The 22,374-nt window shown below is 45.0% G+C and overlaps 2 protein-coding genes across 3 annotated transcripts in view; both read right to left on the bottom strand.

Annotated features, from left to right (window-relative positions):
* Positions 1-1,069: 1,069 nt before the first annotated feature.
* Positions 1,070-8,618, bottom strand: LOC122736860 (ly-6/neurotoxin-like protein 1). 2 transcript variants are annotated; one of them, XM_043979271.1, is made up of 4 exons: positions 8,466-8,618; positions 5,444-5,558; positions 4,908-5,009; positions 1,070-4,242 (listed from the first exon to the last, which is right to left on the bottom strand). In XM_043979271.1, exons 2-4 carry the CDS (start codon positions 5,493-5,495, stop codon positions 4,031-4,033), a joined length of 366 nt encoding a protein of 121 aa, XP_043835206.1. In that variant the 5' UTR covers positions 5,496-5,558; positions 8,466-8,618; the 3' UTR covers positions 1,070-4,030. The 2 variants fall into 2 exon arrangements, with proteins under 2 accessions (XP_043835206.1, XP_043835207.1); XM_043979272.1 differs by having other exon boundaries at positions 8,361-8,597.
* Positions 8,619-10,905: 2,287 nt separating this feature from the next.
* The window catches only part of LOC122736458 (ly-6/neurotoxin-like protein 1), a 28,451-nt gene continuing 16,982 nt past the window's right edge, over positions 10,906-22,374 (bottom strand). Inside the window, exon 4 of the mRNA XM_043978696.1 lies at positions 10,906-11,147. Coding sequence (XP_043834631.1) covers position 11,147 — 1 coding nt within the window. The 3' untranslated portion in view covers positions 10,906-11,146. The remainder of the gene's footprint in view (positions 11,148-22,374) is intronic.

Below are 22,374 nucleotides of genomic sequence, written 5' to 3'. Positions count from 1 at the left end.
TGTTATCTTTCACATGAACTTTCTGAAACTGGGAAATTCCAATATCAGTAAAATGACAAGTGTCACTAGGGTTACTTTGGAACTAGTTATTACCTCCCCCCTCCCCTCCAGGAAATGGTGAACAAAGAGAAAGCCAACATGGTGAGAGGATAGGCTGAGGATGACAGAGAAATTCTCCAGAGAAGGAAAACCCCATCCTCAGCAGCCCCCAAGCCAGTGGAGATAGTTCTATGGAATGCAGGTTGTCAACCTGCCAATATTGTTACATTAGAGGACCAGCTTTCCACCAGATTATAGAGACTGTAGAGTTGTGAATGTGAGCTTGTTATTTGTTTGGTTTTTACTACACTCCCCCCAAATGCAGAGTTCCAAGGTTATGGTTTGTAGTGCTTGCAGAGTGTGGATAATTTGGAGGTGCAGAGAATTCACAGGAACTCGATGTCCAGTCCCTTAATTCCCTCAAACAGGAGGGAAATGTAGCCTGTAACTTTGTTGTGCTCCATGTGGCAAGGTTGCTCCAGAAGCGGATGGTTGGAAGAGCATAGCCTGTTGAGCACATAAACAACTACAGACTGACCCAAGTGCCCAAGGGGAAACCCTAGTGTTGCACCTATCAGGGCAGTCTTTCAATAACCAGAGCTGATATGCCTGTGTGTGTGTGGGAGGGAGGGGGAGAGAGATAGAGATAGAGAGATAGAGAGAGAGAGAGAGAGAGAGAGAGAGAGAGAGAGAGAGAGAGAGAGAGAGAGAGAGAGAGAGAGGGAGGGGGAGGGAGGGAAGGGAGGGAATGGAAGGGGGGCATAGAGGTGGGAAAGGAAGAGAGGAGAGAGAGGAAAAGGCAGAGAGTAGGAGGCAAGAGGAAGGGGGAGAGAGAAAAAAGGATAGAGAGAGGGAGGGATGGAAAGGGAGCAAAGGAAGAGGGAGGGAGGGGAGAGAGAAGAGAAGAGAAGAGAAGAGAAGAAAAGAGAAGAGAAGAGAAGAGAAGAGAAGAGAAGAGAAGAGAAGAGAAGAGAAGAGAAGAGAAGAGAAGAGAAGAGAAGAGGACAGACAGATCAGAAATTACCCAAACTGGTCACTTGGCCTCAGGGACGGGAAGCTGAGGCAGTAGGGAGGCTGCTACTGTACAAGCAGACCTCAAAGTGAATCCAGCAGGGCACAAACTAACAAGCAGGGCTACCTCCTCCCCGGAAGGTCAGGAGACCAGAGGTCAAGGCAGCCTGTTGTGTGAAAAACACCTACAGAGAGCAGCCAAAGAGCCGGTGAGGCAGCTCTCTTACTTTGACTTTGGACCAAAACAAACACATCTGTGCTGGATTCACTCGAGAGGAATCCAGACTTTGATCAGAAGCCGAATTCCAGTGCACCAGTACCTAGCAACAAAGATAGCTTTGGGGCTTTGTCTAGACCCCAAAGATCCTCCCTTCTGCCCTCAAAGCCTTTCCTGGGTCCCGTCCCCTCAAGCATCAGAGAGAGAGTGTGTGGAAGGTGGATCGGCAACACTTCTCTCAGAGATGCTGAAAGGTTCAGGACCCCAGGTCAAGGCAAGCCATTCTGGCACCAGCCCAGAAGGAAGGCCTCCTGAGAGGCCCACCCTCCCACCCCTTCACTTCTGGGCTGTATTCTTCCATCTCCCAACGATTTGCCAACATCAACATCCGTTTACTGGGCGCACTTAAGGAAGGAATTCAGCACAGGTTTATCAGGAAGCTGTGGTCCACCAGACTGATGTTGGATGGGTGCCACAGCAGCAGAAGTGGACATGCGCCCACAGGAGTTAGGCCAGCCCATTACAGAGGCAAATGCGGCGGAGCGGTGAACAGGGGCTTCCGAGTTGGAGCAGCTATGTGGGAGAGGGGCAGCAGCATGGCAAGCCAGAGAGCTGTCAGGTGGGCTGGCCACAGGACTGTGAAGATCACAGCTACAGAAACAGGCAGATGCAGGCCAGGGGAACGAGAGCGTTCCTGCACAGAGGCACACGAGAAGCACCAGAAGAAGCTGTGGGTTGGCATTGGGACTCTGCTAAGGCAACACACTAAAACCGCCTGCTGCCCACAGGGGAGCCTGTTGGACTCCCCGGCAATCAGGAGGACAGAGATTATGGAGAACCGGAGAAGTAGAATCCCCTTTCTCCAACCGTTGTAGATGGGCAGTTGGTTGCAAAATCTGGATGAAGAGGAACTGTGTCAGGTGGGCTTAAACTAGGAAGGGGAGAGCAGCCACATGGAGGGAGCTGGCAGTGCAGACTTGGAAGGGCAGAACAGATGTTAAGGATCGGAGATTAGGGAGTGGGGGCACAGACTTGGAAAAGGGAGGTAGCTACTATATGATGAGAGAGATCAGAAGGTACTGAAGCACAGCAGTTCAGAAGCTACAGAAATGAGCATATGGGAAAAAGCAAACAGTGGGGCTGTGAGAGCTGTGGGGAACACAGGCAGCCACGGAGCCTGGCCGGACCACCATGGGATGATTCCAGAGTTGTGGTAGGAGACCAGCTTTCATTCAGCCCTTAGACATTCATTCTATTTATCCTGCCCCACTGAGACTGGAAGGAAAGAAACCCAAGAGGCAAATGATTTCAAACCCTTAGGTTAACTGGGGTTCCTTGGGTCTGAACAGAAAGTGGATGAGTTAGGGGTAAGAGGAAAGGTGAGGGGTTAAAAGCACAGCATATGGCAATCTCTTTGTGCATGAGTACAGACGACGTTTCTACCCTGTTATTTATCTTCCTATTCTGCTGTAATGAAATGCGTGTGTGTGTGTTTTTTAATAGTCATGTAGATTTTCTTTGGTGTGGCAGAGAAATGTAATGGCGAGGGCTCAAGCTTGAGGTTTCGGGATGTGATTCAAGATAGCACAGGGGACCAGCGATGTAACAAGGGGACCCAGAGTTGTGTGGGAACTCATGGGGACCCATTGTCACACACAACCCCACTTTGTGACCACTGACAAGTCACCTTTCCTCCCTGTGCCTCAACTTCCTTATCTGTCAAATGAGAGGATTGGATTAGATGGTCTCTAAGGGAATCTTCCAGCTCTCCCGTTCAGCGATTCTGTCTGTGTGGTCCTTTCTGGGACAGCTCAAGAGAGCTCCCCTCCATCTCAACCTTCTGTGGTATGTGTCAGTCTCTGGGTAGGCCTTACCTTCTTGTGCACCCAACCTCTTCCCATTCCTCTGGAAGAGCCAACTGAAATAAGGGGTTAACTATGACAATCCATTTCAGACCAGGGGCTTCCTGGAGGTGGGGGTATTTCCCCCCACTTTGCCCAGGTTCTCTCTATCTCCCACTCCTTCCCTAGCAGCAGTGCTCGATTATTTCCACCCCCACCCCCAACCCCCCATCAGAACTTAACAGGTAACAAAAAACCATACTTGTCCAACCCCTGTGTATGTGCCTCCCCCCCCCTCCATACCCCACCCTAAATTGGTCTTCCCCCAACACTCATCCCTGTGGAAGGAGTCCGGTGTGGATGGCAGATCCATGCACATTTCAGGCATCAGGTCCCCCATTAGTCAATCAAGTTCAAAGTCAGACATTTTGAAAAGTAGATGAGTTGAGGAGCAGAAGTGTGAAGCGTTCCGAGATGGTCAGCATAGAAATAAGACTAGTCCGGGGATAAGGATTCGGGGAAATCCAAGAATCCAAGAGCCTCTTCCCCTTCTCCCCCCCTCCCCAACTTTGGGCTCCAAACAGGTTCTTCTGACTCCAATGACAGGGCAGAGAAGAAGCCTATGGATTAGCTAGAAATGAGGCCCACTCCCATCCCCTGGTTGTATGGGAAGGATTCCCAGGCCTAGGAAGGATTCCCAGGGAGGATCTAGACTCAAGCGGAAAGCACCCAGGGAGGATCTGACATCCCATGAGCGCGCTGAGGGCTGGGGGCAGAAGAGGTGGTCCTGGGAAGAGGCCATGGGCGGGGCTTGATTCGTGGGGTGGGGCTGGTTAGGAAGTCGCTGTGTTCTCCTCATCTCTCACAGAGCCAAGTTGATCTGGGGCTTCTGGGAAAAGGGAAGGGGTCCAGTTAGCCTGGATCAGAGGCTGGGGGGGAGCAGCCCCCAGAGCGTGCTGAGAATCGTGGTGAGGGCCAGAGCTGAGGAGGCCTGGGCCCCGAGGCTCGCCCCATTGCAGTAGTCATATTGGCAGCAGGACGTAGTGGCGGCGTTCTTGGTATAGCCATCGTACAAGGTCTCGAAGCAGGTGGGGACACAGGACTTGCTGACTGTTACCCTGGTTGGAGTAATATCTGAGCGCCGAGGGAAGGGGAGGGAAGAGGAGAAAGAAATAGGCTCAGGATTCCAGGAGTGGGCAGTCTTTGCTCTGAACACCTCCCAGGCTTACCCCTGAGGTGGAAGCCCCTGGCCTTCCTAGGGACTAAGCTGCTACCAGGACAGTGCCCAGGTCGGCTATTCTGTGATCTCCTCTGGACTGTGACTGAAGTCACTCATGGCTAGGCCCCCACCTATGAAGAAGCTGCAGGACAGGCACAGTCTGACAAACCCTCCTTCCCTTCATTCAATCCAGAAAAGGATGGGCTTCAAGAGCTTGATGGAAGAATAAAGGGTAAGAGTCACATCCCCAAATGACAAGGGATTGTTCATTAGAATGGTGGGAAGACATTGAATAGCGATCTCTAGAAGCCTAGCCTTGTCTCTTTGTCAGTGAAGCTCAAGGGATGATAAATTCCTCTCTCTCTCTCTCTCTCTCTCTCTCTCTCTCTCTCTCTCTCTCTCTCTCTCTCTCTGTCTCTTTGTTGCTCTCGCTCTCGCTCCTCTCAGTTTCTCATCTGTAAAATGAGGGGATTTCATAAGATGTTCACTAAGGTCTCTCTCAGCTTGGACTTGGATCCTGCTGTTGGAACATTTTGAAATTCTCACCCTAAATCTTAAGGGGACTGAAGGGGCTACTTACAAGTCCGGGTGGTCATACAGTAGTTGACATAATCAGGGCACCTCATGTGCTTGAAGCAGTTGTACCCTTTGGATTCACAGACGTAGCATTCCAGGGCATAGGCTATATATGGAGGAGACACAGAACACAGTCATCAAAAGGTCACCATTTTCTTCCCCCTAATCTGTACTCTCTGTCTTTGGCCAGGACCCAAACACTGGAAGTGGGGGAGATGCCTTCTGGGCAGGTACATTCCCAAGGGACTGGATCTGATGGCTCAGGCCACAGCTCTTGTTCCCACCGGGGCACATTTACACATACTTTTTTTCTCTCTCTCTCTCTCATCTCAAGTGGGTATTACAGATCTCACAAAAACCTACCCCTTCCTCCCCACCTCTGGGATCCCAGACCCTTCGCCTCTGCTATGGTCCCAGATATTCCTTCCTAGAATAGGATTGCTGTAATGAGGTGAGGAGAAGCATTAGAATTCCAGCCCTCCTGGGCACCTCCCCCATCCCACCCCAACCCCTGGAGGTCAAACTGTTTATCTTCCTTACTGAGTGGCTGGGCCATGATCGTCGTGAGAAGCAAGACTGGAAAGAACTTCATGGTTGAAAGCTGGGGGAAGAGTTGCTAAGTTGAAGCAGGAAGCTGCAGGCAGGATTCTTCAGCCTGGAGAGGTTAAGGGGAAAGGAGAGCAACAAACAAACAAACAAACAAACACAGGGAAGAAGGGGTTAAGGAAAGGCTTCAAATCTCACGACCTTGTTCCTGTTCAGTTCTGCTCAAAGCATCCCCCATCTCTCCTATCACTCTTCTCTTTCTACCCATCCTTCAATTCATTTCAATTGGTTCAGCTGGAAAGGACACTATCTGGAGTCACGAAACATCTGCTCAAATCCTAGCTTTATTTTTTCCTAGCTTAGTGAACTTGGGCAAATCGGTTTCTATTCCTTCATCTATAAAATGAAGTCATTATTTACCTATCACCCTAAGGTTTGCAAAGAGCTTTAAAGATCTCATTGGATCCTCACAATAGCCCTGTGAGGTAGATGCTATTTATACTAATTTTACGATGAGGAAACTGAGGCTCAGTGACATTAAATGACTTGCTCAGGGTCACAGACAGGTAGAATTTGAACCCGGTTCTTCCTGGTTGCAAGTCTAGCACTCTGACCATGATGTCATGTGGTCCCTTAGGGCCCTTCCAGCTCTTAGTAAATGAAGGTGAATCCTTTATCTGAAACAATCTATTGCGCTTTAGGACTGATCTTGTCTTTAGCCAAAATCTGTCTTTGCTGTATTTGCCCGCTGGGCTTCTTCCACATGATGCAAGGCAGCATTTGAAATGCCTGAAGATAAGCATCCCATTGCTCCCGTCTTCTTTTCGGAAGGTTAAGCATCCGCTTTTCCTTCAAAAGGTGTTCACGTGTCCTGGCTTCCAGTCCTCTCTTCACTAGGAGAGTCTGGGCCACACCCATCTGACGTTAAGCATCCTGGTTGGTTACTGCCCTTCGCAATCTAGACTGCGAGCCCCGCCCCCATCCCCCGAGAGCCCCTCCTTCCACTTCTCTCTGCCGCAGTCCCCCTCCCACCTGAGCCCTGCATAACGCTGGTCAGAAGGGGGCGGGTTTAGGAGATGAACAGGAGATTAAGGGGGCTGTGACTCAGTTTATTCAGTCTCTGCTCAAGAAAGAAGCCTTTAATGTAGAAAAAGGCGTTTAGGTCAGGCATCCTGGTGCCTCGGTCCCAGGAGGGAAAAACAAAATCCCTCCCCCTCCCTAGACACTCACACGCGGATGTATTCTGTATTATCAAAGACCTAATCCCTAGCCCCTGTCTCGCCCATTCTCATAGCGCCATAGGTTTTGGTTAAGGGGTAACTCATGGGCAGCGTTGTCGGTACCTTCCTGGGGCTCATTAACTGTTCATCTAGTCTTTCTCTTTGTCCCCATCACTGCGGTCCCTATGATTCAGCATTCTGCAGTACTAGAATCCCACCCCCACCCCGCCACACCCTCTGCTGTAATTAGTGAGCTCTATGATGCTGACTAGTTTTGTGACCCCCATCAGCAAATCAAACATCCTAACCCCATTTTTTGGCATCAAAGGATCCTGGGCATCCTTTGAGAAATAAAGAGACAGTAAGCTTGAACATCAGTATGGCCCTGGAGGGGGGGATGCCGATATCTTCCTAGGGCTCATTAACTCTTAAGCCGATCTCTCTTTTTACCCGCACCGCCACTGCACCGCCACTGCGCCACCACTGCGCCACCACTGCGCCAACATTGCGTCAACACTGCACCAACATTGCGTCAACACCGCGGTCCCTATGATTCAGCATTCTGCAGTACCAGAATCCCGCCCCCGCCCCTCCCCCGGCCCCGCCCCCTCTGCAGTAACGTGAGACCAATGATGCTAACAAGTTTTGTGGTCATCATCATCAGCAAGTCGCCGAACCTTTATGAGCCTTAGTTTCCCTTTCTGTAAAATGAGAATAATACTTGCACTAACTACCTCAGAGGGGTATTTGGAGAAACGATCTTTATAAACTTATAAATGCTATTGTTAAATATCTCTATAATACTTTTTATTTTATGCGCATTATTTTGTGACGCCTAGTTGTTTCTGTCTATGCCCATGTGAAAACATCCTTCCCTAAAGCACAGCTGAGTCTTTATCCACCGACTCCAACCCTATTTTTGGTGGCAAAGGACCCCAGGCGTCCTTTAGGAAAATAAGAATGTGACCAGAAACTAAGGGAAGGAAGATCATCAGTATGGCCGTGGGGGGCGGGGCTCCTTAACTGTTAATCGGGTCTCTCTTTTTGTCCTCAATACCCGCGCCACCACTGCGCCAACATTGCGTCAACACTGCGGTCCCTATGATTCAGCAATAATCCCGCCCCCACCCCGCCCCACCCTCTGCCGCAGTCTCCCCCCCCCCGCACCCCCCAATCAAAAAGGGGCTCTAAAGGAGCCTCCGTAGGGCGTAAGGCATATTTCCTCATCTGTAAAATGGGGATAATTATATCACTTCCCTCCCAAGGTTGCTATGAGGTTTGAGGAGGAAAATACATAAAAAGCGTTTTGCAAACGTCAAAGCATTTTAAAAAATAAATTGTCAGCAATTATATAAATGATAACTGTAATATTTATGATTATTATAGGGCACAGAGTGAGGGGTAAGTGGAGTGTCGGGCATAGATTGGAGATGGGAAGTATTTTGGCGGGGGAGGGGGGGAAGAGCCCTTTGGGGTGCAGAGATTGCGGGGGCAAGACTGGTGAGGAAGGGGAGATGCTGCGGAGGGGCGGGGGAGAGAAGTTAGTAGAGGAAAGTGAAATCTTGGGGGAATGGAAGATAAGGGAGAGACAATGAATGGGGAGGAAAAGGCTGGGTGGGGAACTAAGGAGTTTCTGTAGAAGCCCCCAGTCCATCCCAGCAAGTAGAAGAGCCCAGGATTCCCCTATTTACCTTGACTCCTTCCTCTGAAAAGCCCCTTAAATATTCGTCTACAGCAACTGGTAGGGTCCATAAGAGACCCTTCCCAGCCTCTCGGCTTTCCCACACATCACTCACGTCCAGGTCCATCTGGGTCCATCTGGGTCCATCTGGGTCCTTCCAAGTCCGTGCACATCCATCGGGGTCCATCGAGGTCCAAGTCCGCAGCTGCAGCCGCAGCGGCGGCTGCGGCGCAAGTGAGGGGAGAGAGGTGCACCGCTGTCTTTTAGACTCTCTTAGGCTCCGCCCCCTCTCCAGACCTCCTCCGGCTCCGCCCCTTGCTCCCTTACTGCAGAGCCCCCTCCTTCCTTCCAACCCCACCTCCACTGCAGAATTTTGGCTTCTGGCCTAGAATCCTACCCCAAATCCTGGTCTTGACTCAAAATATTGCCAGGACCCCTCTCCCCCTCCCCACCTCCCCACCCCTATCACCACCCCTTTTTCAAAATTAAACTTAGTTCATGGGGGACCCAGACATCAGATTGTCACCCCAGGCTGGGCCCGGCCTCTGCAGTCCTTTCTGGGCTCCGCCCCAGACCTCCTTCTCCCTCCCTCAAATGCAGACTTCAGTCACTCCCTCCCCATCCTTGTCCGCAGTCTCCCCACCTTCTGCAAAACCTCTGCAAAATCTGTTTCACTGCCTCCCTGCAGAGTTCTCCTCACCCCTCCCAACCTGTTTCCCTATTCTTACATAATCTCTGCGGCAAATCCTTCACTGCACCATCACCACCCCTACTTTGTTCAGGAACCTTCTACATCCTGACCCCAGCCAAGAACTTGGCCCCTGTCCCCAATCCCAAGCCAGTCCTGCCTTACACCTCACTCCCAGATCGAGAGCACCCCTAGTTTACCCTCCTCAACACCCTCTCCCCTTCACCTCTCCAGAGCAGATCCTAGGAGACCAAACCTTTATTTTTGAACAGCCTGTCCCCAGGACTGCGACTAGGAGTGAGAAAGGATGTGAGACAGTCACACAAGCCTAGAAGAAAACATCCATGCAGGTACTGACATCCCGAGTTACAGAATCACCCTCAATCACACAGATACATGTTGACAGGCATACATTCATATGCATACACAAATGCAGCTAACTCACAGCATTGTTGTGAGAATAGCACTTTGTAAACCTTAGTGATCTATTAAAATGTGAGTTGTTACTGACAATATCTGTTATGTCTATCCCTTCCTCTCTGCTCAAATGGAGACCCCATTTTAGTCCTTTATCACTTATTACCTCTTGTATGGATGGATTATTGTGATGACCTCCTAAAATGTCCTCCCTTACAGGCTCTTTGCTATGTAATCCCTGCTTCCAGATTCATTTTGCTAGGTCACTATCATTTAAAAAAATATATAATTTGTCTACTGGATATATTTCTTTACCTGAATATGAAGGCCCTTCAAAATCTGGAATCTGTCCCCTCCTCTCCCACCTTTCCACTTCAGTTTTTTTCTTATTCTATTCACACACTATATACCTGAATCACTGAATGTTCCCAGAACAAAAGCAACGCTTTCTCTTCCATCTGAAGTCTACCCCTCCTAGCTCTCCACTCCCCTCATTAGTCCTTTGAAATCTCACCCACAGTGCTTTCCTTGATGGCTCCCATTGGATCCCATGAACTCCCGAAGCCCTGAACCTGGTCTACTCTTATAATCCTTTTCACAACCTGCATTTAGCTGTCATGATCCAGATTTTCAAAAATGAAAAGAGGGAAGAGTCCCTAAAGTATAGGCCAATGAGTTAGCTTTGTTTAATAAATCCCTTAAAAATCTTATTAAAAGGATGGTTTGTGAATATTCAGAAAGGCAAGTGCAGAATAATATAATGACTTCATCAAGACTAGACTCTGTCAGGCTAACTTCATTTCCTTCGTTGAGAGGGTCATTAGATAAGTAAGTTACATATAAGAATGTCACATATAAGAATATATATGGACCTCTTCAAAGTATTTGACAAAGCCTTTCATGTTTTCATGGTGGGTGAGATGAAGACATGGGGATTAGATACATTTGGGAAAATTCAGATCTAGTTGGATGCCTGGACCCAGACACTAGGCGGGTGACCTTGGGGAAGTCATTTCATCTCTGCTTCGCTCAATTCTCTTATCTGTGAAATGGGGATAGTAATAGCACCTACCTCCCAGGATTGTTGTGAGGATCAAATGAGATCATACTTGTAAAGTGCTTAGCACAGTGCCTGGCATGTAGTAAGTGCTATATAAATTTTAGTAATGATGATGATGCTGATTAATTAACGGATTCATTCTGGAGGGAGATCTCTAGCAGATTGTCTCAGGGATCTGTCCTTGGTCCTGCACTGCTTAGTTTTTATTTGTTTCATTGTTTTTTAAACAAAGACTTGGATGAAAGCCCAAAGGGCACACTTGTCAAAAGTGAGGATGATGTAAGGGCTAATTAACACACTGGATGATGGAACAGGAATCCCCAAAGATCTCCTCAGGCTAATACATTGGGCCAAATCTAATACACTGAACTTTATTAATAAGGAGGAGTTTAAAGTTCAATACAACTTCAGTAAAACAACTGTCAAAACTCAGGACCAGGGAGGCATGGCTAAGACTAACCAACCCCATTTCCCTTTTGACTGGGTTTCTTGATTTCCAGCCCAGGAGGAGATTTTTGATCCAGTCAGCCTGGTGCAAGTGAAGTTCCTTAGCTGCCAGTTTGATCACTGAAGCATCTTGATGAGAGGAAGCTCATGGTGGTTTCAATTATTTCAGTGGTCTGGAGGATGATCTGTGAGATGTGGATATAGGATATGATATGATTTATCTAGATTTTGGTAAAGCTTTTGACAGTCCTTCATAGTGAGAAGGAGAGAAATAGAAGCAGAGTACAGTTATGTGGATTTGAAAATAGCTGGCTGACTAACCCCTAAATGGTGCCATTTTAATGCATTAATGTCTTTGAAGGAGAGTTTTAGTGGAGTACTCTAGATGACTCTGCTTAGCCCTGATCTTCCAGAAATTTTCATCAGTGACTTAGATAAATCAAGATATGGCCTACTTATCAATTTTATCAATAATGTAAAACTGACAGTGTTAATTTATTAGATGACATACTCGGGATTCAGAAGGAAGATCACAAGAGGCTAGAGTCTTCTGGAATGTTCAGTATTCAAAGAGGATCTCAACAGGTTATGATGTTGCAGAATATATCTGGGCTAAACGTAGAATCTTTGATTGGGTTCTATGTTAAGGCTAGGCACAAAATGACTACCACAATGCATTCCATGTCATGTTTGTAGCTGCCATGATTCCTTTCTTCATGCTTATATAAGAGGGTTTGTCATTTCAGATAAATATTTTTTGGTAACTGAAAGTGCTAAGTTTCCTTTGTGGCTGTCTGTGAATTGACTGTGTTGTCTCAAAAACCCATCAGTCATGTGCAAAATCCCAAGGGAAAGCTATAAACTACTTGATTAAAGGATTCATTATCTTCTTGATAAAGAGCAGATATGGAGGTCATTCCTCTGTCAGTGGTCATACAATTTTGGTATGTCAGATGATGAGTCATTACAGATTATCTATTTTCTTATATGTCTATTCAATTTTTTTGTTCCCTGGTATTTTTGCTTTATATCCTTAAACTTAACCTTCCAGTGCCTCCAGGCACCTCTCTAAGACTTTAACTTGCAGAAATGTTGCTGATCTGCCTTGGTGGAAGACATTTCTTCCCTCCTAACACCAATAAAATCACAGGTTCAGACTACCTTCATCTCTCCCTAAATGCTACTCTTTTCTTGTTTTCAAAAATTCAGACTTCATAACTAACACCCTTCCTAGCCTGAGTGGAAGACTCTTTTGTAGCACCCTAATTCCTGGAAGTGTAGATAACAGATTTCCACATTCTCTAATTAGGAGGCCTTGAGCAAAGGTAGGATTAATGATTATTCTAATTCCATCCTTGCCATCCCATTTAGCCAGTCGATACCTCAGAATCCCCTGGAATAGCCAAATTGAGGGAGAATTGTGTGATTGATGGGAATGAAAAGGAAGAGCAGGGGAGGCCTCTTTGATACTGCCATTACCACAAGCCATTTGGGGGGATTATATTGTCCCAGTGGTTAGTGGAGACTCCACTTGAGATGCAGACTAGCTAAACCACAGCACTTTTCTTCTCCCTCCAGTTCCCCTGAGACTTCTACTGGCTGTAAAAAGAAGATCCTTCAATAAGTATCATTACGTTGCATATATTTTTGTGCCTGTGCTGTCTTGTGGCCAACAAACTCACTAATTTGAAGAGTATTCATAGCTAAGTGATTGGAAAAGTGAACAGGGCAGTCTGATTGCTTCTTCTGTCCTGCAGAGGCCCCATAAACTCCATTCAGGGCCAGAAAAGTAAACTTCACAAGTACAAGAATTACGTTTTTCCAATGAATACAAGTCCATCTTCTATCCCTCCCAACCTTACTCCTCTCTGCTGGGAGAGAAAAAAGAAAAAGAAAACTAAAACTCTTGTAACAAATATTCGTAATCAAGCAAAACAAATTCCTGCATTGGCCATGGCAAAAAAAGATCTGGGTCTTGTAGTGGGCTGTAATCTCCTTATTAATTAGTATGGTGATTTGGCAGCTTAGATAGCATAGTGGCTGGAGTGATGGACTTGAAGTCAGGAAGACCTGAATCCTGCCTCAGACTCCTCCTAGCTTAAACCTCTGTCTGCCTCAGTCACCTCAATTATAAAATGGAGGTCATAATAACATCTACCTCCCAAGGTTGCTGTGAGGATCAAATGAGATAATATTTGTAAAATACTTAGCAAACCTTAAAATACTATGTGAATGTTATCTATCTATCATCATCTTCATCTCCCTCTTTATCTTCATCATCATCATCAGAGAGAGAGAGGGGGACCTCAAAGTCAAGAAGACCTGGACTCAAGTACCATTTCTGATACATTCTGGCTGCAAAAGGAACTGAGGAAGGACCATTTAGAGAGAGGAGGATGCTCAGGAGAGTATGATGTCTTGGAAAACAAAGAAGGAAATGATATTTAAAAGGAGGGAGCAGCCAACAGAATTAGAGTAAAGACAACTAGAAACATCATTAATAGAAGTTACCCAGGCAAGGCTAGGTGACTGCCAAACCCACTAATTCACCTGAACTGTCTTCAAAGCCTACCTTTAGCTAGCATTTTAGCTCTATTATAATTTTTCTGGGCTCAGAATCCCATACTCAGACATCTGTCTCCGCCTGAAACAAAAATGGTCCTTGTCCTCAAATAAACTTTATAAATATACTTTGCATTATAAGCTGGGAAGTGAATAAAAAGAGTTTTTGTTGATAGTCGTATAATTAGATGGATTCAGAATTGGTTGAATGATGGGACTCAAAGAACAATTAGTATATAAAGTGTGTAAGGATCTTTGCTGGGCACTCTGCTGTTTAATATTCCTAACAACAACTTGGATAAAGATGCCACCATCATAAAATCTACAGCTAGCGGGCAGCTAGGTGGCACAGTGGATAGAGCACCGGCCTTGGATTCAGGAGGACCTGAGCTCAAATCTGGCCTCAGACACTTGACACTTACTAGCTGTGTGACCCTGGGCAAGTCACTTAACCCTCATTGCCCTGTAAAAATATATTTTTTTTAAATCTACAGCTAGCATATAGCAGGGTGGGGTAATTTGTACTTTGGATGACAGAGCCAAGATCCCCCAAAATCTTAACTGGATAGACTGTTGTACTGAATCTAGGAAGATGAAGTTTAATAGGGATAATTACAGAGTTTTACACTTAGGAGTTACAAAGTTGATTTCACAAATGCAAGATAAGGGAGATATGGTTAGATAAGAACTTGTCTGAAAACCAACTCAGGGTTCTAGTCCATTGTAAACTCAATATGGGTCAAGAGAATGAAGTGGCAATCAAAAAAGCTAACTGAAGTTTTGGTTGCATTAAGGTAAAAAATGGTGTCCAGGACTGAGGGAATGGTGGATAACTATCTTCTTTAGCTATTCTCTGCCCTGGTAAGACTTCTATATGTTGTGATTGGTTATTGGAACCACAGTTAAGGAGGAACACTGAAAAGCTATGGAATCCAGAGGAGGCTACTAAGGTTCGAGAAAGACCTTGAGCCCCTGCCCTATGAGGGTCACTTGGAGTGAAAGAGAAGAATATCCAGGGAAGGAAAAAGAGAAGGGAGCAATTAGAGAGGTAGAAGATGGTGTGATAAATGCTTTTTGATTGACCAACTGTTGTCTTTGAAGGAGACCCACCTCCAGCCCTCCTTGGTAGCATTGCCCAAATCTGGAGTCAGTTGTCTGAGTGAAGGTCCCACCTGCAGGAGATGTGCTACCCCCTAACAACACACTGGAGATCTCCACAGGCACCCAGATTCAGGACAAAGTTTTGTAAGTGGGTGCCTCCCCACACACCCCGGGGAGTAGAAACCAGTTTAAGAGAAGATACATCTGACATTGTGGATTTTCTTAGCATTTCAGCTTTTTTCAGTATTTAGAAATAATGTGGCCCTGTTTGGCTTGGAGCTGAGCCGGGGAACTCTGTCTTCAGTGAGTCCATCATTCAGCCAGTCAGTCAGTTAGTCAACAGGCATTTATTAAGTACTTTCTACATGTCAGTCACAGTGCTAAGTGTTAGGTATACAAAGAAAGTCAAATACACTGTCCATACCCTCAAGGACCTCACTACCAATGGGGGAAACAACATGCAAATAACTAGATATACACAAAATAGATCCATTGTAAATGGGTGGTAATGTTAGAGGGAAGGCACTAGCAGTGGTGGTGGATGGAGGAGGAAGGAGATGGAGTAAAGGCTTCTGAAGAAGACAAGGTTTGAACTGGGTCTTGAAGTAAGCCCAGGAATAGAGCTGAGGGCTGGCATTCCAAGCATGGGGGACAGACAGTGGTGAGGAGGTAGATTATTGTGGACTAGGAACAATAAGGTCAGTGTCTCTGTATCACAGAGTACATAAAGAGCTATAATATAAATCTAAGAGTTTAGTAGAGTAGGAAGGGGCCAGGTAGTAAAGGGCTTTAAAATAGATAGAGGATTTTATATTTGGGGGAAACTAGGTGTTGCAATGGATAGAGCCCTGGGCTTGGAGTCAAACTCATCTTCCTGAGTTCAATGCTGGCCTCAGACATGTATTAGCTGGGTGATCCTGGGCAAGTCACTTCACCCTGTTTGCCTCAGTTTCCTCATGTGGAAAATGAGCTAGAGAAGGAAATGGCAAACTACTCCAGTATCTTTGCCAAGAAAATCCCAAATAGGGTCACAAAGAGTTGGACGCAACTGAAAAAATGACTCAGCCACAACAAAGAGCCTATAATAGGGTGGCGGTTCTCTGAGTGGAGATAAGGGATGTATGTGATATATCTTCTGAGAGTACAACAGATCGGGCAACAGATTGGATATATGGAGTGAATACGAAGGAAGAGTTCCCTACACTGATCAAACTATAGGTCCTGGGCATCCTGTGCATGAAGAGTTGTCAGGAGCATGTTCTATCCAATTGACCAATTATCAAGCATTTGTTGTGTGCCTGCTAGGTGCCAGGCACTGGAGATATGAAACCAAAACAAAAGAGTTCCTTCCATGGAGGAGTTTACTTCCTAGCAGGGGATACAGCTCATGCATGGATCACTCTCTACAACACAAATACAAGGGTCATTTGGAGGAAAGGCTATGGCAGCTGGGGGGGGGGACCCAGAAAGGTCTCATGGAGGAGGTAGCGCCTCAGACCCTTTTCTGTCACTATAAGGGGGCCCTTCGCGGAAGAGTGGGTGGGGAACAAATGGCAGGCTGAGAAGCAATGCCTGACTAGGATCTGCCCAAGGAGAAGGCAACCTTCCAGAACCTGGGGCCTGGTAGTGCTCTGGGCTGTGACACATCCTGATTCCTGTTAGGTTCAGCCCCAGGAACACAGGCAGCACCTCTCAGACAGCCCCAGAGCAAGAAGGATATGATCCATCCTCACCTCCATCGCCAACTGGCATCCCCCAGGTACCAGGATTCCCAGCTATAGGTCACTAAAGTCATCTATGCTTAAGGAGGATTGATCTGGCAGCCATGGCAGGATGGATTAGAGAGGCAAGGGAACTGAGCAGATGCTATAGCGACTGGCAGAAGGAGCCCTGGATTCTGGATCGGAGAACTTATTCTCAGAGAACCCAGGCTCTGTTCCTTACTAGCTATATATTGGGACTTGGAGGGTCACTACACCTCCCTTCACCTCAGCCTCCTCCCCTGTAAAATGAGGGTATTTAGCTGAATGCTCTTTAAAATCCCTTCTAGTTCTGATACTCCCCGACTTTTCATATTAGCCTGCCCCCTATGACTGTACAGACGGGTACTTTTTAAAAGTTACATTTCCTCATTAGCCAGCAGAGGGCAGTGTCTACCCCCAGTCTTCATTGTCTATGGACTCGGGAGTTTTCCAAGACTCAGACGAACTTGATGTTCCCAGGACTGCCACAAGGGGGTGCCCAGACGGTGTTCTATGGACAAAAGGGCCTATAGTAAAGCTAAAATAAACAGCAGTTTTAACTACTCTCATTTACACACACACGTATATAGTGATGCAGTGGATAAAGCACCTGCCTTGGATTCAGGAGGACCCGAGTTCAAATGTAGCCTCAGACATTTGACACTTACTGGCTGTGTGACCCTGGGCAAGTCACTTAACCCTCATTGCCCTGCAAAAAAAATACATGCATGCACATATATGTACAATGCATATACAACACACAAACAGTACATTTATACACAATATACATGTATATAAACATGCATACACACATGTGCAATCCAATAATATATGAAAGCTATGTCCACACAATGCAGTATATTTCATACCATATACATACATGCATTTTTATATACACATACGCAAAATATATATGCATACATGCATTTATACACATATGTATATATGCATTTCTATCTATTGTCTGTCATCAATCATCTTATCTATGCATCTATCTCTCTATCATCCTATCTCTCTCTCTCTCTCACTCTCTCTCTCTGTCTGTCAATAGATCTGAGGTCTATTGAGTGTGAATACTGCCCCACCTCTCCATTGGAAGGAATTGGAATCTACCCTTATCTTTTTGTCCTGCATGTAATTCCATTCCTTGGACTTCCAAAAATCCTCTCTGGAGGATTTCCCGCCATAAGAGGTCCTCTTTGGGCTCTTTAAATAACAGATAGTTCACGAGTTTCCCTGAAACACCTAATCTATTTTTTTTATCCTTCCCTTTTGGTACTGTCATAGGCTTAGAGACTCATGAAGAAAGCACCAAATGGGATCTGAGAGGTCATCTAGTTCAATCCCCTCATTTATACCTTTGGGGAAACTGCTCCAATAAAAGAATATATAATCCTTGAAGTGTTCAAACAGATATGTTTATATTGAAAAATAGTCTTAGATTTGGATCAACTGGTTTTCTCAGCTTTCAACTCCAGCCCATAACCTGAACAGAGAATTTCAGAGCTAGAGGGGCTTTATAACATAAAATATCAGAACTGGAGAGAACTTAGAACATCAAATAGTAAGAGATAAAAGAGACCTTACTACCCAGAATGTCAGAGTTAGAAGGAACCTTAGAACATGTAATATTAGAGATGAAAAGAATTTTAGAGGTCTGAGTCCAAGTCTCTAATTTTACCTAGGAACTTAGCTTCAGAAAGAAGACATACCTTGCTCAAGGTAGTGGTCAAGTTAGCGGTCAAGCCCAGACTAGATTCCAGGTCTCTTGTTTCCAAGTCCAGAACTCTCTCTGCCCTACTCTACTTTCTCAATTAGCTAAGGACTTTGAGAATTCATTCAGTTGAACAAACACTATTTAATAAACATCCAAGTGCATGAATTTTTGAGGACCCTAGGAAACATTCAGATCCCTGGTCTCTAGTCTCTAAGAGTCTAGGTTCTCAGTGAAATCCCATGCCTGGGGCCTAGAATGGTATGGCTGTCTTTTCTTCCATAGTTTCTATGAAATGGTCCCTGTAGACTTTTGGGGTTAACAACAAAAGAAGCTGTTTGTTTATTTTGTTAAGAAGTGAGGGGGTTTCTCTCCTACAGGAGGAAGGGAATGGTCTGTGGGTGGATCTCTGCGATTTTGGTAGCCATGTGGTCTTGAACCCTCAGTGATATTCATTACTCACATTTATGCAATGAAGCACTCTCCTCACAATAGTTCTGTAAGACAGATAGTGCAAAAGTGATCACCTCTATTTGATAGAGGAGGAAACTGAGGTTCAGGGAGAGAAGATGTTCTACACAGGGTTACACAGCTGGTAAGTTTCATGGCTAGAGAATTTGAACTCAGATATTCATCCTCCAAGTTCTGTCCTCTTTCTCCACTACCACCCTAGGTAGTTTAGTGGATAGAGTGGTGGGCTTGGAGTCAGGAAGACCTGGATTCTAATCCTGCTTCAGGCATTAGACTTGTGACCCTTAACAAGTCACTGAATTTCTTCCTTTGCAAAGTGGGAATAATTAAAGTGGCTCCTTTATAGGGTTGTTGTGAGTACCCAATGTTCTTTGTGCAGTGCTTTGCAAACCTTAAAGAGCTAGATGAATGTTAACAATTTTTAACAATGCAATTCATCAACTGACTTGTGAATGATAAGGAAATAACCCTTTGTCTTTCCTCCTAAGATCCTTTTTTGATTGGGAGAATCTAGGGAGGTTGGGAAGAGGGAAAAGGGAAGGATTTTCCAAGTTCATCTCCTAACCAGAAAAGGCTAATTAACAAAGTTGAGTAGAGAGTGGAAACCCCCTGGATATAGCCTTGTTGTTGTCGTTAAGTCATCACAGGTGTTTCTGACTCCCCATGACCCCATTTAAGGTTTTCTTGGCAGAGATACTGGAGTAGTTTGACATTTCTTTCTCCAGTTCATTTTATAGATGAGAAACTGAGACAAACAGGGTTAAAGTGACTTGTCCAGGATCACACAGGCATTAAGTGTCTGAGGCCAGATTCCAAATGGGGAAGGAGTCTTCCTGACTCCAGGTCCGGCGCTTTATCCACTGAGCCACCCAACACAGTGCACATATCCTTACAAAATCATTATCTTCCTTCAAGGCTCAGCTCAGGAAGCTCTTCTGAGAAGTCTTTCCAAATCTTTGTACCTCCATCTCCAGTTGTTAGTATTCTTTCTTTTCTCAAATTTATCTCTTGCACATCTCCTTACCCAGTCTTCAGAGGCTGTAAGCTCCTTGAGGGTAGGAACTATTTTATTTCTATCTTTGTATCACAGCATCTAGCCTAGAGCCTGGTATATGGTAAGCCCTTAATAAATGATTATCGAACTGAATCAAATAATTATAAATGAGAGAAGCCCCAGATGCAGTGGTTAACTCTCTTCTCCCTTCCTATAAACTTCCACTTTTCAGACATTATTTCTCTACCCCATATTTCATTTCTTCAAGAGTCTATAATTTTGTAGGTGTGTCTTACCTATGAAATATAAGGATATCTCATCGTGGGGAGGCCAGATCCCAAAAGTCATCTGCTTTATAACTTTATAACTTAGTAGATAGTTGTCACCCCGCAGCCTTACTATGATGCTGTTTGGATTTAGCCAGGCTAATCCTCTAACAACAGGTATGTCTACCAGTCGATCACCAGACCCACACTTAAAGCCTTTACAACTTTGCAGAATGTGCCATAGCTTATATTCTTTTTTTTTTTTTTTTTTTTTAGTGAGGCAATTGGGATTAAGTGACTTGCCCAGGGTCACACAGCTAGTAAGTGTTAAGTGTCTGAGGCCGGATTTGAACTCAGGTACTCTGCTCTATCCACTGCGCCACCTAGCTGCCCCCACAGCTTATATTCTGTTGGCATAACCTCTGAGAATGCAGGGTGACCTGTGAACCTCAGTGAACTATCATAGAAGAACTCCTCTGAAGCTTGTACATCCAAGAAAGGGGCAGGTAAAACTTGATGACTTCCTCCTGTTATCTGTGATGTGAGTCAACCTCTGAAGTCCCAATGAATGACCAATAGAAACTTTGAGATCCTAGGAAATGGTAGGTGTTAGGTAAAAGTGTAGTATTACATCTTATGGGGCAAGGGATGGATTTTTTCCTTACTGTCATCTTTAATTTTACACCCTGGTTTCAGACTCAAAGAGAGGAAGTGGCCTTTCTAAAACCATTGTGAACTCAGAGCTAGAGGGTAAAAATTTTCATTAGATCAGGGACCCCTGAATCATTCTGCAGCAGAGGAGCAGAGACAGAAGTAAACAGGTGTACAATTGGGCAATCGACAGAGGTACAAAAGAATGATGTTAAGTAAGCTCAAGCTCTATCAGGGGGTCAGCATCTTCATCCAAACAGAATGTGGGATATGCTTGATCACCAGTCAATATTCCCCTGCTAAGAAGCCAAGAGATTGATGAAGGACCTCTTTTTAGTCTTTCTAGTCTTCCATTAAAAAAGGATATTTAAATTATAAATTCCTTCTATGCTATTTATTTGATGCTTTCAATTGTACCATATATTTTTTTTTGGTGGGGCAATGAGGGTTAATGTCAAGTGTCTGAGGCCAGATTTGAACTCAGGTCCTCCTGAATCCAGGGCCAGTGCTTTATACACTGTGCCACCTAACCGCCCTTCAATTGTTCTTTAAAGCTGGTTTTCTCTAGATAAAGATAAGATGACCCTTAATTGCGTCTGAGTCATGTCTGTTTTTCACTGCATGCTGAAAGGATAACAGGGAGATGTTGTTGGCTAGATTGAATATACAGAATTCAAATAGGTTGGAGATCTTAATTTGTTGGTATTTGTCAAACTCAGGACTTGCTGAGGTGTGATGATTTATATTGATAGCTTGTATTCTTAAACTTCTCCAAAAAGTAGAGAGATTCCTATGGTACCCAGGACCTTTGTCCCTGGGCTAAATAACTGTGAACCCTCTATGTATGTTGCCAGACTGATTCAAATGCAGGAGGCCCAGGCAAAACATTAAGTCTTCCATGAAGGGAACCCAATGATGAGTTAAGGGTGGTGACACCCAAACCTGTCCCCTTTGTTGGAGACAGACATGGTCTAGGAGGGTGATCTCTGCCTCTTTTTGTGGGGGAGGTGATAAACCCCTCCTCAGTCAAATTCTGCTTTCCACAATAATACCTAATGGTTAAATAAAAATTTAGGTAAAATGCTATCTATTACATTTCTCAGATCTACACTCCTAGTTACTTTGTCAAAAAAGGATATGAGGTTAATCTGGTCACTCTTTGTGACTACCATGTCCTCTTCCAGAAATTTACTAACCATTCCTTTAATGAGAATTTTTGCTAGAAATTGAAATAAAGCTCACTGGCCTATTATTTGCAGACTCTGATCTCTCTTTTCTTTCTTTGAAAGTTGGAAAAAACATTGCCCTTTTCCATTCTTGAAGTACCTTTCCATTTGCCATAGTCTTTCAAAAATGATTGACAATGATGCCACAATTGCATCCACTAATTCCTTCAGTTTCTTAAGGTAGAGTTCATCAGGGGTTTGGGATTTGAATTCATTAAGGACAATTAAGTCCCCTTTTCCTATCTCCCTACTTGTCCTGGGCATTACCTTCTTATTAGTTATTTTTGTTCTCTTTGTTGTAGTCAGAATATTATTTTGGAGAAAAGAGGCTAAGTAACAATTGAGTAGTTCTGTCCTCAATTATCATCCCATTATCCCCTCCAGCAGCAGTACCAGCTCTTCATTGATCTTCCTTCTTCCCCTACCCCCAATATAATTTTAACAACCACCCTTTAAAAATTTTTGTTTTTGTTTTTGTGGGGCAATGAGGGTTAAGTGACTTGCCCAGGGTCACACAGCTAGTAAGTGTCAAGTGTCTGAGGTCTGAGGACTAATGTCCTCCTGAATCCAGGGTCAGTGCTTTATATACTGTGCCACCTAGCTGCCCCTGTCTATATCTATATCTATATCTATATCTATATCTATATCTATATCTATATCTATATCTATATCTATATCTATATCT

The sequence above is a fragment of the Dromiciops gliroides genome, chromosome 1, assembly GCF_019393635.1.
Source record: "Dromiciops gliroides isolate mDroGli1 chromosome 1, mDroGli1.pri, whole genome shotgun sequence".
Classification (NCBI taxonomy): domain Eukaryota; kingdom Metazoa; phylum Chordata; class Mammalia; order Microbiotheria; family Microbiotheriidae; genus Dromiciops; species Dromiciops gliroides.
This window is presented reverse-complemented; position numbering and strand designations above follow the sequence as displayed.